Source organism: Triticum dicoccoides, chromosome 4B (genome assembly GCF_002162155.2).
Source record: "Triticum dicoccoides isolate Atlit2015 ecotype Zavitan chromosome 4B, WEW_v2.0, whole genome shotgun sequence".
Classification (NCBI taxonomy): domain Eukaryota; kingdom Viridiplantae; phylum Streptophyta; class Magnoliopsida; order Poales; family Poaceae; genus Triticum; species Triticum dicoccoides.
This window is the reverse complement of record NC_041387.1, coordinates 10,001,476-10,016,393: the sequence shown is the minus strand read 5'-3', so window position 1 is coordinate 10,016,393 and position 14,918 is coordinate 10,001,476. Positions and strand designations below refer to the sequence as shown.

At 48.0% G+C, this 14,918-nt stretch overlaps 1 protein-coding gene and 1 pseudogene across 1 annotated transcript; one reads left to right on the top strand and one right to left on the bottom strand.

Moving 5' to 3' along the window:
- The window catches only part of LOC119292416, a 5,819-nt pseudogene extending 4,147 nt beyond the window's left edge, over positions 1-1,672 (bottom strand).
- A 6,168-nt stretch (positions 1,673-7,840) lies between these two features.
- LOC119294547 (two pore potassium channel b-like) lies at positions 7,841-9,349 on the top strand. Its single transcript, XM_037572750.1, has one exon. The coding sequence runs from the start codon at positions 8,015-8,017 to the stop codon at positions 9,113-9,115; it is 1,101 nt and encodes a 366-aa protein (XP_037428647.1). The 5' UTR covers positions 7,841-8,014; the 3' UTR covers positions 9,116-9,349.
- The last annotated feature ends 5,569 nt before the right edge of the window (positions 9,350-14,918 follow it).

Sequence of the window (14,918 nt, the reverse complement as noted above, 5' to 3'; positions counted from 1 at the left end):
CGCTACTGCTATTTTCCTGTCAGCAGCGCGTTTCGCTAACACGCGCTGCTGCTAAATAGCAGTAGTGTGGTATTTTGAGGAGCGCTACTGGTAAGATTCTGTGTATAGGCTTTTCCCTAGTAGTGCCATGTAGCCCTCGGCGTCGCACGCCTCCACGTCGACGCCCCGCTCGATGAGGTCGCGCACCGCGTCGGCGCGCCCCTTGAACGCGGCGCGCATCAGCGGCGTCCACTCGTGCGCGTCCCACCCTTCCACGGATGCGCCGCCGTCCGTGGCCCGACGGACGGCCCGGGCCTCACCCTTGCGCGCGGCCGCCAGGATCGCCTCGCCAAGCCCTAGGAAGTCCATGATCCGCCCCGTGTGGCCCTCCTCGGCCGCGGTCTCGTAGGCCGTCTACCCTTTCGCGTCGCGCACCGAGGCCGTGCCGGCCATGCCGTGCGCCAGGATCAGGCGGGCCACAGCCTCGTCGCCCCGCCTTGCCACGGCGTGGAGGGCGGTGCCACCGCCCGTGCCGCACCTCGCGTCGGCCCTCGCGCCGGCCGCCAGGAGCGCCTTCACCGCTTCCCGCCGGCCACCCTCCGCCGCCAGCCGCAGACGGGTCTTGCCCTCCCTCCCCGCCGCGTCGATGGATGTGAAGGAGCCGGAGAAGGAAGTGGAGGAGGAGGAGCCGGGAGAAGCAGACGCGAGCTTTCCAAGAAGCAGCTTCAAGACATCGTCGTGTCCGGCCGCAGCGGCCACGTGGAGCGCGTCGGAGCCGGCGTGCTTGGCTCCGTTGGCGAGGAGGAGCTCGGCGATGAGGCACTCGCCGGACGCCGCGGCGATCTTGAGCGGTGTCCGACCGCGGCTGGGCTTGTCGGGTCAACATTGTCCTTATAGAATTTCAACTCTTCTGCCGCACAGACTGACTCAGCATAGGCTGCATCGCCTTCCTTGCATTCCAAGGCTATCTTTCAGATCCCATGCACTATGATGGTACCCTTATGACCCGGCATCTTGAGCTGTAAGTACACATAACACGGTCGCGCCATGAACTTGGCATAAGCCGCCTGCCCAAACAGAGCATGATACGGGCTTCTGATCTTAACCACCTCAAAATTCAATTTCTCAACCCTGGAGTCGTATTCATCTCCAAAGGCTACCTCCAGCTCGATCTTGCCAACTGGATACGCCGACTTACCAGGCACCATGCCATGGAAAATAGTGTTAGACTGCTTAAGGTTTTTATCAGTCAACCCCATGCGACGGAAGGTCTCATAATAGAGGATGTTGATGCTGCTGCCTTCATCCATGAGCACTTTAGTGAATTTATATCCACCAACCTGAGGCGCCACCACCAAAGCCAAGTGACCCGGATTGTCAACCCGGGGAGGGTGATCCTCTCGACTCCATAAAATAGGTTGTTCAGACCATCTCAAATAACGAGGAAATGCCGGCTCAACAGCGTTCACAACCCTCTTATGAAGCTTCTGGTCTCGTTTGCACAAACTGGTGGTAAACACATGATACTGTCCACCATTCAGCTGCTTTGGATGGCTCTGGTATCCACCCTGCTGCTGCTGACCACCCTGGCCAGATTGCTGGTTATAACCGCCTTGATTACCTTGAAAAATGGAATTTGAACCGCCGCCCGGACCGTGAGAACCGCCACCACCCGAGCCACCGCCCTGCCCATTATTACCGTCGAACATGTTGGAATTCTTGAAAGCCTTCATGATCGTGCAGTCCTTCCATAGATGAGTGGCCGACTTCTGCTGAGTGTCATGCCTTGGACATGGCTCGTTCAGTAACTGCTCAAGCGTGGGGCCTGACCCGCCAGAGCGGGGTGGTGGTCTCCCCTTACATCGTTGATTGCTGCCCCGCGCATTGGTGTTGGCCACAAACTCCAAACTACCGTGAGCCTTACGTTTATTACCCCCTTGATTTGCCGGGTTATGCTGAGGGCCCTTGTTGTTGCCATTCTTCTTTCCCTTCCCTGTCTTTTCATATCAGACTCGGGATCCTTGGTACTATCGGAATCAGCGTACTTGACCAGAGCCGTCATCAGCGTACCCATATAATTACAATCGCGTTTGATCCGCCCAAGCTTCATCTTCAGAGGCAAGAAACGACAATTTTTCTCCAACATTAAGACTGCAGAGCCGGCATCCATCTTATCGAATGAATGTATTAAGGCTTTGACCCGCGCACTCAATGGGTCGTGGACTCACCTTCCTCCTGTTTGCAACTAGTCAAGTCCACAATTGACATGGGTTGCTTGCATGTATCTTTGAAGTTCTAAATGAACCGAGCTTTTAGCTCTGCCCATGACCCAATGGAATTAGGTGGGAGCCCTTTCAACCAAGTGCGGGCAGTCCCATCCAACATCATGGTGAAGTACTTGGCCATCGCAGTGTCACTGACCTCCAGTAACTCCATAGCCATCTCGTAGCTTTCAATCCATGCCCCAGGTTGTAAGTCGGCCGTATAATTAGGCACCTTCCTAGGTCCTTTGAAATCCTTGGGCAAACGCTCGTTACGCAGAGCCGACACCAGACAGGGGACACCTCCAATCCTTATGGCCATGCCTGCCTCAATAGAAGTCGTCGGATAAACCGAAAGAGGTTGGTAAGCCGTCAGCTGAGCCGCCTGCTCAGCCGCCTGCTGAACCGCCCGTTCAACCTCTTGACGTATTCTGACCTGATTCACCAAGTTAAAGGCTCCATTGCGCGCCGGGTCATGCCTGTCTGGCTGGTTACGGCGCCGGGCATTGCTTGAAACGGCCGCTGAGTCCATGTGCCTGCTATAACTCGGGCTCCGGCTTGGACGAGGGGTTGAATGAATCCTGTCCCGGCTATACGAGTACGCCTCCTATTGCACTAAAGCCGTCTGAAGAAGTTCTCTGATCCGGCGGGTTTCAACCGCCGTCGGCGAGTCACCCTCTACCCGGGAGAGCAGCCAGCCGTGCCGCCGCAGCGATCATGTTCTCTAGCGGGTTGGAATAATGACCCGATGGTGTTAGTACATACTGGGGTGAAGTAGTATTCATATGGGGAGGCCCCATCACCTGTGGTTGAACCAGCGTTCCAGCCCCGGGTGCCGCAACCCGGTCTATCTCTGGTGGGTTACTGGGCCTTGCACCGGGTGTATGAAAGAGGTTTCGAGGATCATAAACCAGAGAGAGCCGAGACTGAGTCTTCTGGTATCTTGTCCTCATGACCTCATTGGATGCATTCTGATCCATCGTGAGCCGGAAAGTCTGCGCCTGAATCCGCTGAGCCTGAGCTTCCAGAGCCGCCCGCTCTGCGGTCATCCGGACATCTTCCACTTCCAGATCGTCCTTAGCCTGTATTATGTCTAGTTTTAACTATGCCACTTCCGCATCGTGTTGAGCTTGATCCGCCGGGTTGACCATGGCGGTTAACAGAGCGGTCATCTCATCCGTGAGATCCATCAACACCTGAGCCGGTGAGCGCACATGGCCTCCTGCCCCAGCTGCTGCCGATCCGGAGGTTATTGCTGCCGCAGCTGTGGAGCCTTGGATAGGTTGCGTTCCAGCCATCAAGATCCCAACCCTGCTTGGAAGCTCGAGGAGATCCATAATACTGCTGCCGTCGGAACATCCCCCAAGCTCGCCGTCTTGCAGTTGATATAACGAATCCGTCTCACCTGTGGATGACTCACCATTAGAACAGATGGCCGTCTCACCACCAGATGCAGATCCTTCAGAAAGTCCTCCGTGGATGCATCCCACGAAGGCACACTTCATAGCCGGTAGAGCCCGGTCAGGTCTCGCACGCTGAGCCGTCTCGACGAGGTCGGTGCAGATGTCCGGCTCAGGGCCCGGCTCGCTGATCTTGCCGATGAAGACGTGGATTCCGTGGAAGGGGACCCGGTACCCATACTCAATTGAGCCGGTGTTGGGCCCCAGCCTGCTTCGTCAATGTAGAGCTTACCGCGACGACTCTTGGTCATTCGGCCCACAACGTATCCCTTGAGACCTTAGAAGCCGCCCTTCAAGAACTCAAATCCACTGTGCGCTGGCCCCACGGTGGGCGCCAACTGTCGTGGAATTGTCACGTCAGATGTCCTCGTGAAAGGCTTAGTCGTGGAGCCATCGCAACTAGGAAGCTTAAAGGGTTTAATCGGGACAAAGGACACAAGGTTTATACTGGTTCGGCCCCTCGCGGTGTAGGTAAAAGTCTATGATCCAGTTTTGAGTGGGATTGCTTATGCCTTGATTACCAGGGAGCAAATAGCTTGACCTAGCTCTCGAGTTGATGTTACTTGTCCTAAACCGCCGCCGGTCGTCACTTTATATACAGAGGTCGACGCCCAGCGGCTCACAGAGTCCCGACCGGCTCATAAACAGTGTCCGGCTCGGCCTCTTAACTATTCTTGCCTTACAACACAAGTCAAGTACATATGTCGGTTTATCACTACGGACCTTAAGTCGCCTCTGGGCCTTGGGCCCTTAACTGAGCCACCATCTTCAACCTTGGTCTTGGGCTTTAAGAATACTTGTAGCTATAACACGGCCCCTCCTGGGCGGGTCATACCAATAGTTATATCCCCAACACCCGGTGAACAATCTTTCCCTAATAATAAAGTGCATATCGCTTCTGGTCGTAGGTTACCATAATTGCCCCTAAAGTTGTCATAAATTACTCACTGTGCCACCTGTAAGTGAAGAAAAAATGATTTGTTCTTCTTTCTCGAAATCGCGCCCGGGCTCTATAGGTCTTTTACAAACTGCTGCCCATGATGACCGTGAGCACATGAGCGGCGAAGTGACTATGACCTTCTCGCTCGCCAGGGGAGGCCGGGGTTTGATCCTGGTTCCCTACTCTTTTCTCTCCTTTTTCCCTCTCGCAAGCGCGTCTGCTCCTTCCCCACATGGTAATGGGCTGGCTCATTTATAGGTCATGGCGCCCTGTTTTCTATTTCATTTTTTTCTTTTTTGTTTTTGTTTTAGTTTTTTCTACTTTAAATTAATCATGATTTTCAAAAGAACGAAATTTCAAAAAAATTTCTAAAAATATTGAGAAATCATAAACTGCTTGTGAATTCAAAAACAATTCGGAAAATCATAAAATGATCATGATTTCAAGAAAATGTTCACATATTATAAAAAACATGTTTTCAAATAATTTTCATGATTTTTTAAAAGATCCAGTATTCAAAACATATTTAGGAATTTTAAAACATGCAAATTTAGAATATGTTCAAAACATGTTCAGGAATTTTAAAACATGAAATTTCAAAACATGAAAATTTTAAAACATGATTTTTTAAAAGATCCAGTATTCAAAACATATTCAGGCATTGAGAAATCATAAACTGATTGTGAATTCAAAAAACATTCGGAAAATCATAAACTGATCATGCTTTTTGAAAAATTGTCCATATATTATAAAAAATATCACGATTTCAAATAAATGTTCATGAAACAAAAAATGTTCATGATTTTTACAAAAGATTCAGTATTCATAAAATATTCAGGAATTTTTTAGAAATGTCCATAAAATTTTAGAATATTTTCACAAAAATTGAAACAGATCCATAAATAATTAACATAACAAACTGTCGCTTACGTACATGTTTTATTAGGGGATCTGTAGAGGTCATTTTATGATTTTATTTAGTCCCTCGCATTGGGTAAAAAAAAAGGTTTTCGTGTCTTGTACAATGCTGAGGCCCCAAAAATTGACACAACTTTCTATGGGTTAGTTTTTGTAAGCCATATAAAAATGACTAAATTTCTATTTTGCCTCCATACACAGTTACGTTTATTCCGGTGCCAGCTACGCTAGGTCAAGGCGAGACACTCATTTATCGATCTAGCTCAGGGTCCATCAATGCAGTCTGCTCAATGACTTTTTTTTTCATTGTGACACTTTAGGAAATCAAGTGGTGATTAGACCATCACATTTTTTGTTTTTGAAATGACCTTTTAAAAGTCCCTTATCTCGTCATGACATCACTCAAACATAGTTTCTAAAATGATATTTTAGAAGTCCTATCTTATTCTGGTATTTGATTCAAACTTCTTTTTTATCTATCACACATGCATACTCTAATAGTTTTTCTCTCGTTGCAACACACGTGCATATTTGCTACAAAATAAAAAAGTAAAAAATGATTTTCTTTTGTGATGCAAGTTGCTCACAAAAGAACATATTTTTTTGAATTTGTTACTATCTAAAGCATTTTATTGTTTATCCCCGGGCTCATCTAAGCCCGGGTGCAAAATAGCCGCTTCCCTTAACAAAGTCTGTGGGTTCTATCCGAATTACATGTAGATAAAAAAAATTATTTCCATGGTCACGGAATTTGGTTTTAAAATGGTACTTCTATTACCGAAAAAGGCTTTCGCCCCGCTTTATAAATAAAGCAAACCGCCAGAGAGCACACAAACAGAGTCAAGTCCACACACACGCACACACCCAGGTCTCACAAACAAGTACATAGGTTCTGCTGAGGGCACAACTCAACAAGCCCAGAAAAGAAAAAACAAACAGAACACGCCGGACGAAGAAATCGCCTAGCCTGGCTCCGGAGGTGGCGGCAGGGGCGGCGGCGATAGGCGGACGGCCATCTATCGAAGGTCGGCGATGAAGGCGGAGATGACGTCGCGGTCCCGGGGGCGGCTAAGCGGCCGCCAAAGCTGCAAGAAACCCGAGAGTTTGAAAAGAGCGTCAGTAGACCGGCGAAGAGGCGTGCGCTGAATCGCTAGCTTATTGCGGACAGTTCATAGGGTCCAGGCAAGGACCCCATTCTCAAGCCACCTAATGTGGCGAGAGGTCGCGGGGGACATTTGGAGTTCGCCAAATAAGTCCGGGAAGTTGGTGTGACACCAATCTTCACCAACCGCCTCGCAAAAACAACTCCAGAGGAACTGGGCGGAGACGCACGAGAAGAAAATGTGGTTCGAGTCTTCGGGAACCCCACAGAACGGGCAGATGCCAGTACCCGGACCATTTCGCTTACGCACCTCAACCCCTGACGGGATCCGACCGCGAATCCATTGCCACATGAAGATACGGATCTTCAGTGGCAGGCGGATGGACCATACCATCGATAGGGGGAGGGGGGCGGCGGATGGGGCGATGGCTGTGTACAACGACTTGGTGGAGAATTGATCCGAAGGCTCAAGGCGCCATCGCACCAGGTCAGGGCCGCCATCCACCAATGGTACTTCTATTGAAACAAAGTTTGTGGGTTCTATCCGAATTTTTCTAAACAATGTTTATTTTCACTTGTAATAACATGAAGTTGCTCCGCCTTATTCTTCTAGCCAAGCCTACTCTGTTTTTTCTTGATGTTTATTGGCTATCTGGGTGATAAATTTGCAACTGGAAGTAGCAAAAATGTTGAAAGCCTTAGATGATAGAAGATGTGTACACCTGAAAATACACACCATTTTTCACCACTTACTTGGACGTCTTCGACAATGAGCTCTCTGTGGGCTCCCGAAAAACCAATAATACATGCCAAGGAAATGGTCCAACTAATCAAGCGCTGGTGGCCTGCTGCGCGATGGCGAGGTCAAAGGGAGACATCGTGCCGTTGTGGTCAGCGTCGAGCATGTCGAACTCCTCCATGAACTCCGAGATCTCCTCCAGCCTGATCTTCCTGAGCTCCTTGAGCTTGTACAACACGAACTCCGCCGACCCGACACGCCGGTCGCCGTAACAGTCAAGCATGGAACTCATTAAGCAGACCAAGCAAATTAATAATGGTTCAGAACCTTAATATTTACATTGCAATGAAATTTATGTTTGAAACTTTTGACAATTGGAAATGTTTTATTGTCTTTGTCCTTGTTGATATGCCAGATTGGAGAATTGTTGTCTGATTTTTTCCAGGTGGAGAGAGGGGCAGTAATATGTAACTCAAGGGCAGCCACGCGGTACGGCGATACACTCCACACGTGGAGCAGAGGAAGAGTCACCGAGAACAAGAAGTGGCTCGCATTTCTCCTCTCTGATCTGCACATATCTGCATCGCTAGCTCCTGCTACTCCCATCGGCCAAAAATGGCGGCCGATGGCGCTCAACAACCGCTGCTACCCGGCGGCGGCGGCGGCGGCGAGCCAGCTGATGCCATCCGACGGAAGCCGCCGGACGGGGTGAAGAGGTTTCGGCGCTGCCGTACGGCGCCTTCCTCCGACCCTGCTGCTGCGTCGGAAGAGCTTCATCCTCCTACTCCCCTCGGCAACGCCAGTCAGACCGCTTCGCCCAAGAAAGTGCTCGAGAGCGGCCGCCCGAGCCCGAGCTTCCGCCTGGTGGGCCTGCTCCTCCTGGCCTACGTTGTCGCCGGCACCACCGTCTTCTACCTCTTCATGGACCACATGTCCGGGCACCGCAGCGGCAGCCGCGTTATCGACGCGCTCTACTTCTGCGTGGTGACCATGACCACCGTCGGCTACGGCGACCTCGTCCCGTCCAGCGACACCGGCAAGCTGCTGGCCAGCGCGTTCGCCTTCGGCGGCGTCGCCGTGGTGGGCACCTCGCTCAGCAAGTCCGCCGACTACCTGGTCGAGAAGCAGGAGTCGCTCGTCTTCCGCGCGGTCCACGCCGCCAACTTTGGCAAGCACCCGGCGCGGGAGCTGCGCGCCATGGAGATGAACAGGACGTGGTACAAGCTGTACGCGGCCGGGGCGCTGCTGGCGGCGTCGGTGGCGTCGGGGACGGTGGTGCTGTGGAAGGGGGAGGGGATGCGGCCCGTGGACGCCCTGTACTGCGTGTGCGCGACGGTGACCACTCTCGGGTACGGCGACCGGAGCTTCATGTCGTCGGCCGGGCGCGCGTTCGCGGCGGTGTGGGTCACCGTGAGCACGGTGGTGGTGGCGCTCTTCTTCCTGTACGTGGCGGAGCTGTACGCGGAGCGGCGGCAGAGGGCGCTGGCGCGTTGGGTGCTGACGCGGCGGACGACCAACACTGACCTCGAGGCGGCCGACCTGGACGGCGACCGGCGCGTCGGGGCGGCGGAGTTCGTGCTGTACAAGCTCAAGGAGCTCGGGAAGATCAGCCAGGAGGAGATCGCCGAGTTCATGGAGGAGTTCGACGAGCTCGACGCCGACCACAACGGCACGCTGTCGCCCTCTGACCTCGCCGTCGCGCAGGCCACTGCTTGATTAGTTGGACCATTTCCTTGGCACTTATTTTTGATTTTTTGGGAGCCGACAGAGAGCTCACTGTCGAAGACGTCCAAAATGGTGTGTATTTTCAGTTGTATAAACGTGCGGAGTCCAAAATGGAACGCGGGGGAACCGGGGAAGTATGCTGGCGCCCGGGCGGCAGAGTGCGGTACTGCAGTGGTATTTTATTTTTTTCCTTTCATCTTATTCTAGTTCTTTCATTTTCAATTACCTTTCTATTTGCTTTTCATTTAATTTTATATCATTTAGCAGTAGCGAGTTTAGAAGAAAACGCGCTGCTGCAAAGAAAGTAGCGGTAGCGCGGTTCAATATGAATCGCTTCTACTATGTGTAGCCTACTGGCTAAGCCGTGGGAATTATAGTGGTAGCGCTTGTTTGTGAACATGCGCTACTGCTAATGTTTGAGCTATAGCCCGCTTTGCATGAACGCGCTACTACAAATTAGCAGTGGCGCTTTATTTTAACCAGCGCTACTGCTATACCTCTGTGTATAGGCTTTTCCCTAGTAGTGTCAACTTGTCATGGATGGCTGCTAGTTCTATATATCATTCCCCCTAACGTACAAACTGAGCTCTTGGTATCTTGCTTGAGATGCCCATTCCCTTTGCAAACGCCCAAATGCTCAATCTATTAAGGCCAAACTCGGATGGTTCTCTTTATGGACAAAGCCAAACTTATCTGCTTATTCAGTCCTCTACAATTGGTTAAGCCATCAGATAACTTTCTCCATAAAGAAAGATATTGACCTGAAAATGATGTGTGGACTAATTCATCAGTGCAGTAACTCCGGCCCCTGATTAGGCTCAGCAGTAAGAGTAAAAACCATTACTACTTACTAGCAAACAGAATGCTAGACAATGTGCTGCTATGCCAATAGGATAAGTGATGTTTCTAAACGGTGACAAGCATAGAACATTGTACTTACCTTGCAAAAATTAAGACCAGAGGAAAGATGGCAAGATAAACATGACTTCTTCCTCCCCATTGTAAAATCTAACCTCTTGGCTGGCACTTGAAGAAGGGGCAAAAAAAAAAAAAAACAAATCCACCTGCCTTGTAAATGCAGCAATGAGGGAGGAAGCAACCAAAGCGAAGAAGATGTTTGTGGTTTGGGAAGGAGATATGTTTGTGATATAGGAAGGAGATTATTTAGGAAGAAGATGTTTGTGAGAGAAGAACATTGAGAAAAGGGATGTGCATTTTATCTAGGAAAGGAGATATTTATGCGGGGATGATGTATTAACCATGACGACACGCGGAAACTTCCCTTTAATAGTAAAGAAGATGTGCAGATGTTTTTCATATTCTCAAACTTTAGGGACCTAAAATATCCCCGTTTACAATGTTGCCCTATGTTAAATAAAAAAGGACTAATAGGCTAAGTTACACATCACATCGGGTACGTTGACCTTTGTTACGCACAGCCGGATCTAGACATTTCACACTCTGACACATCACATTTGAACACAAGTTAGTTGTACGCAGGCTACTTCCTGAGAGAAAAAGCGGCGTGATACTTCAATAATATCCACCAAACATACTAAACAAAGCACTTTATCATGCATGTCATGCCTAGGCAACTAAATCATGCGTTCGTTGTTGCCTGTCTAAGCTCTAGTGCAACGTTCGATAGCCGTTGACGAATGCATTACATTTGGAAGCACGAACAAGAGTCCGTGTGTGAGAAAGAAAAACCATGCTGATGAGTTTTCCTCCAACTTAGCTGCAGGTAGCAGCTGTCCCCACACCATGGCTATGCTCATCGCTTGATGCAGAGGCCGGGGGTAACCTTTTTTTCGAAGAAAAAAAGCTGTCCACCACCCCAATCTTCTAGTCCTCAGATGGGCGCACACATACAAGTTTAGCAAAGCAAGAAGAGCGCCATAGCACACGCATGCACCACTATGGCTTAAACTGACATTACAATGATTAGGGTCGAAGATTACACAATAGCGACGTACGGTGCATCCATGCAGATTGATTTAAGCAACCTTTCTCTCTCCCACTTAGCTATGATGCTCATTTGATTTGCTCGGCATGGCCTGGTACGGCTAGCTCGTAGCAAACCGCCATTAGCAGCCAGTTAAGCTGCATCGAGCAGGTGGTTAACAGCTGAATGAAAGCCATATCATATCACACAGGAGTATATGCGTCTCATTGGTCATCGAGTACAAATATACAGACATGACAGTGTCTCCTGTCGCGACAGCGAAAGATTAGCAAAAGAGGGAAATGGTAGTGCTGACTGCTGGCTCCATATGTCTGAATGTTAGGGCAGCCTGCTTGGTGATCTCAACGTCACTGACTGATTCAGTGTTGAGGGTGTGCAGCTACTTGCCCACTACTCATGATTCCCGTAAGCTTAAGCATGAGCTTTCTCTTTCTCTTGACATCTCATCTAATTATTATTACGTACTCCCTCTGTTCCAAAGTATAAAGTTAGTACAAAGTTGAGCTATCTATTTTGGAATGGAGGGAGTACTTGTTAATTTACCATGTTGTTGAACTTGAGGGTTCTGGTAGCTGCCGTTCTTGGTGATTTACTTGGTGAGGATGATGATGATGATGTGCTCAACATTAAGCAAAGCAACAAATGCACTCCATCATGAATGTGGCACCGGCATTTTTGAGACCAAATGGCATGGTGACATAGCAAAAGCACCCGAATAGGGTGATGAAAGCTGTTTTTATTTCATCGGGACCATATAGTCGGATCTGATGATACCTGGAATATGCATCTAGAAAAGACAAGCGCTCACACCCGACTTTCTTTCCAGGGATAACGCCATGAAAGCTCATATTGCTTGCACTAAGCTTGGACATCAGAATGCCCATCCCCTTCAAGGTCTCGGCATAAAGGATATTCAGGCCGCTACCACCATCCATTAGCACTTTGGTCAATTGAGTGCCTTCGACTACTGGGTCAACCACCAACGCTTGCCACCCAGGAGTATCTATACGCGCCAGGTGATCAGACTGGTCGAATGTGATGGCTGTTTGTGACCATTTCAGGTATGCGGTCATTGTTGCCGGAGCAACCATATTCACTTCTCTGTTGATAATTTTCAATCGACTCTTGCTCTCAACATCAGCAAAAGTCATCAAGGTGGAATTGACTTTGGGATAACCATCGTCTTCCTCTTCATCCTCGTCTTTGTCCGACTCTTTTTCCTTCTCACTGGGCTGTTTCTCTTGGAACTGTTGGATCAGGAGTCGGCATTGTCGAGTGGTGTGTTTAGGATAAACCAGATTACCCTCTTCATCATTCTTCGTATGAATGTGACCTGGTAAATCCAACACATCATTTCCCGCTTGATCTTTCACCTTCTTAGGGGTCCAGGGCCCCTTAGGTTTTCCTTTAAACTTTCCTTGCACTACTGCTGCAATTTCACCAGGCGCTGCAGGTTCAGCCTTTTGTTTCTGTTTCCGATTACCTCCGCCGGCGTCCTGGCCGACTGGTTTACCCTTGCCACTGCGGAGTCGATCCTCTTCTTCTCCGTTAGCGTACCGGGTGGCTATTTCCATCATCTGAGTCAGGGTCTGAACTTGTAAATCTTGTGTGTACACCTTCACCATAGCTAAGATCTTGCCTCACCATACCTACCCCCTTTCTACTGTCAGTCTTAGGACCTGCAGGTTCAGCCTTTTGTTTCTGTTTTCGATTACCTCTGCCGGCGCCCTAGCTGATTGGTTTACCCTTGCCACTGTGGAGTCGATCCTCTTCTTCTCCGTTAGCGTACCGGGTGGCTATTTCCATCATCCGAGTCAGGGTCATATCCCCAGTCCGACCGAATTTCAAGACTAGCTCTCGGTACTTAACGTCTTCCTTGAAGGCACACACTGCTTGATGCTCAAATACATTTTCCACTGTGTGATGCAAGGTGGTCCACCTCTGAATGTAATCTCTTAGAGATATTATGGGGACATTTTGGATAGATGGCAATGAAGGTTAAGAAAACTGAGAAAGAAAGCTAAAGGATGGAATAGAAATATGGATGCTTGGTACCAAAAAATAAAAATGGAGATAATAAAGGAGCTTGATGATTTAGACAAGAGAGGTGAGATTATGGGGCTAAGTGCTGTGGACAAAAATGAACAGAAGGAGCTTAGAGCTCAATTGAAAAGAGTGATGCTACAAGAAGAAATGAAATGGTTGCAAAGATATAAAGATTCAGAAATCAAAGATGGAGATAAAAACACCAGGTATTACCATGCTAAGGTGAATGGGAGGAGAAGGAAAAATAGAATCGTTTCCCTGGAACAGGAGGAAGGGATTGTAGAAGGGGATGAGAAGTTAATGAAGTATATTACCAAATTTTATAAAGAATTATTTGGACATCCTGAAGAATCTAGCATTTCATTGAGAGAGATGGAGATGGATAAAATTGGTACACAAGAGAGAGAGGAAATTATGGCACCTTTTTCCCTAACTGAAATTCATCAGGTTGTCTTTGGGATGAAAAGAAACAAAACCCAGGTCCTGATGGGTTCCCTGCTGATTTCTATCAAGACTTTTGGGAAGTGGTTAAATGGGATCTGAAAGCTCTAATGGTTAGTTTTGCAAAAGGAGAAATCAATATTGCCAGACTTAATTATGGCATAATTACTTTAATACCAAAGACCAATGATGCTAAACAAATTCAGAAGTTTAGACCTATCTGCCTGCTAAATGTTAGTTTTAAAATCATTACTAAAATACTGATGAATAGGCTGGCTAAATGTGTGGCCCCTGTGATCTCCAGAACCCAAACTGCCTTTATTAAGGGCAGATACATAATGGAGGGGATAGTAATTTTGCATGAGGCCCTGAATTCTTTTCACAAGAATAAAGAATATGCACTAATATTTAAAGTAGACTTTGAGAAGGCATATGATAAAATAAAATGGCCCTTTGTGATTCAAATGCTGAAAATGAAAGGATTTCCTGATAAATGGTGTGACTGGGTAATGGAAACTATGAGAGGGGGACATGTTGGAATTAAAGTGAATGATGAAATTGGCCCATATTTTAAAACTTTTAAAGGATTAAGGCAAGGAGATGCTATGTCACCTTTACTGTTTGACATAGCTGCTGGTGCCCTAGCCATTTTAATGAGTAATGCCCTGAAGCATGATTTGGTCAAGGGGGTACTAAATAAAAAAAATAAGAAAAAGGGATTAATATGTTACAATATGCTGATGATACTATATTCTTGATCAAAGATGAGGTGGAGAGTGTGAAAAATCTTAAACTCATTCTAGGGACTTTTGAGCAAATGTCTGGGCTTAAAATCAATTTTCATAAAAGTGAACTGTTGTTATTTGGCAAGGCTAAAGAGAAACAAATGATCTATCAAGAAATTCTGACATGTAAGATGGGGGGTTTACCAATTAAATACTTGGGAATGCCTGTGTCAGAAACCAGAATCAGGAACACACACTCGGATCGTGTAACTGACAAAATTGAAAAAAGATGTGGATGTTGGCAAGGGAAGTTGCTGGGCTCCATTGCAGGTAGAATCACCTTGGTGCAAGCATGCCTGACTAATATACCTCTATTCATGATGTCCTTCTATGCTGTGCCCAAAGGAATTATAAAGAAAGCAGATTTTTTAGATCCAGATTGGTATGGCAAGAAGATGAGAATGTCAAAAAATATCACTTAGTGAATTGGAAAGAATGTTGTTTACCTAGAGAAATGGGTGCTTTAGGGATACTGAATCTTGAAATAATGAATATTGCACTTCTTGCTAAATGGTTTTGGAAAATGGAAAATGAAAAAGGTATGTGGCAGGATATA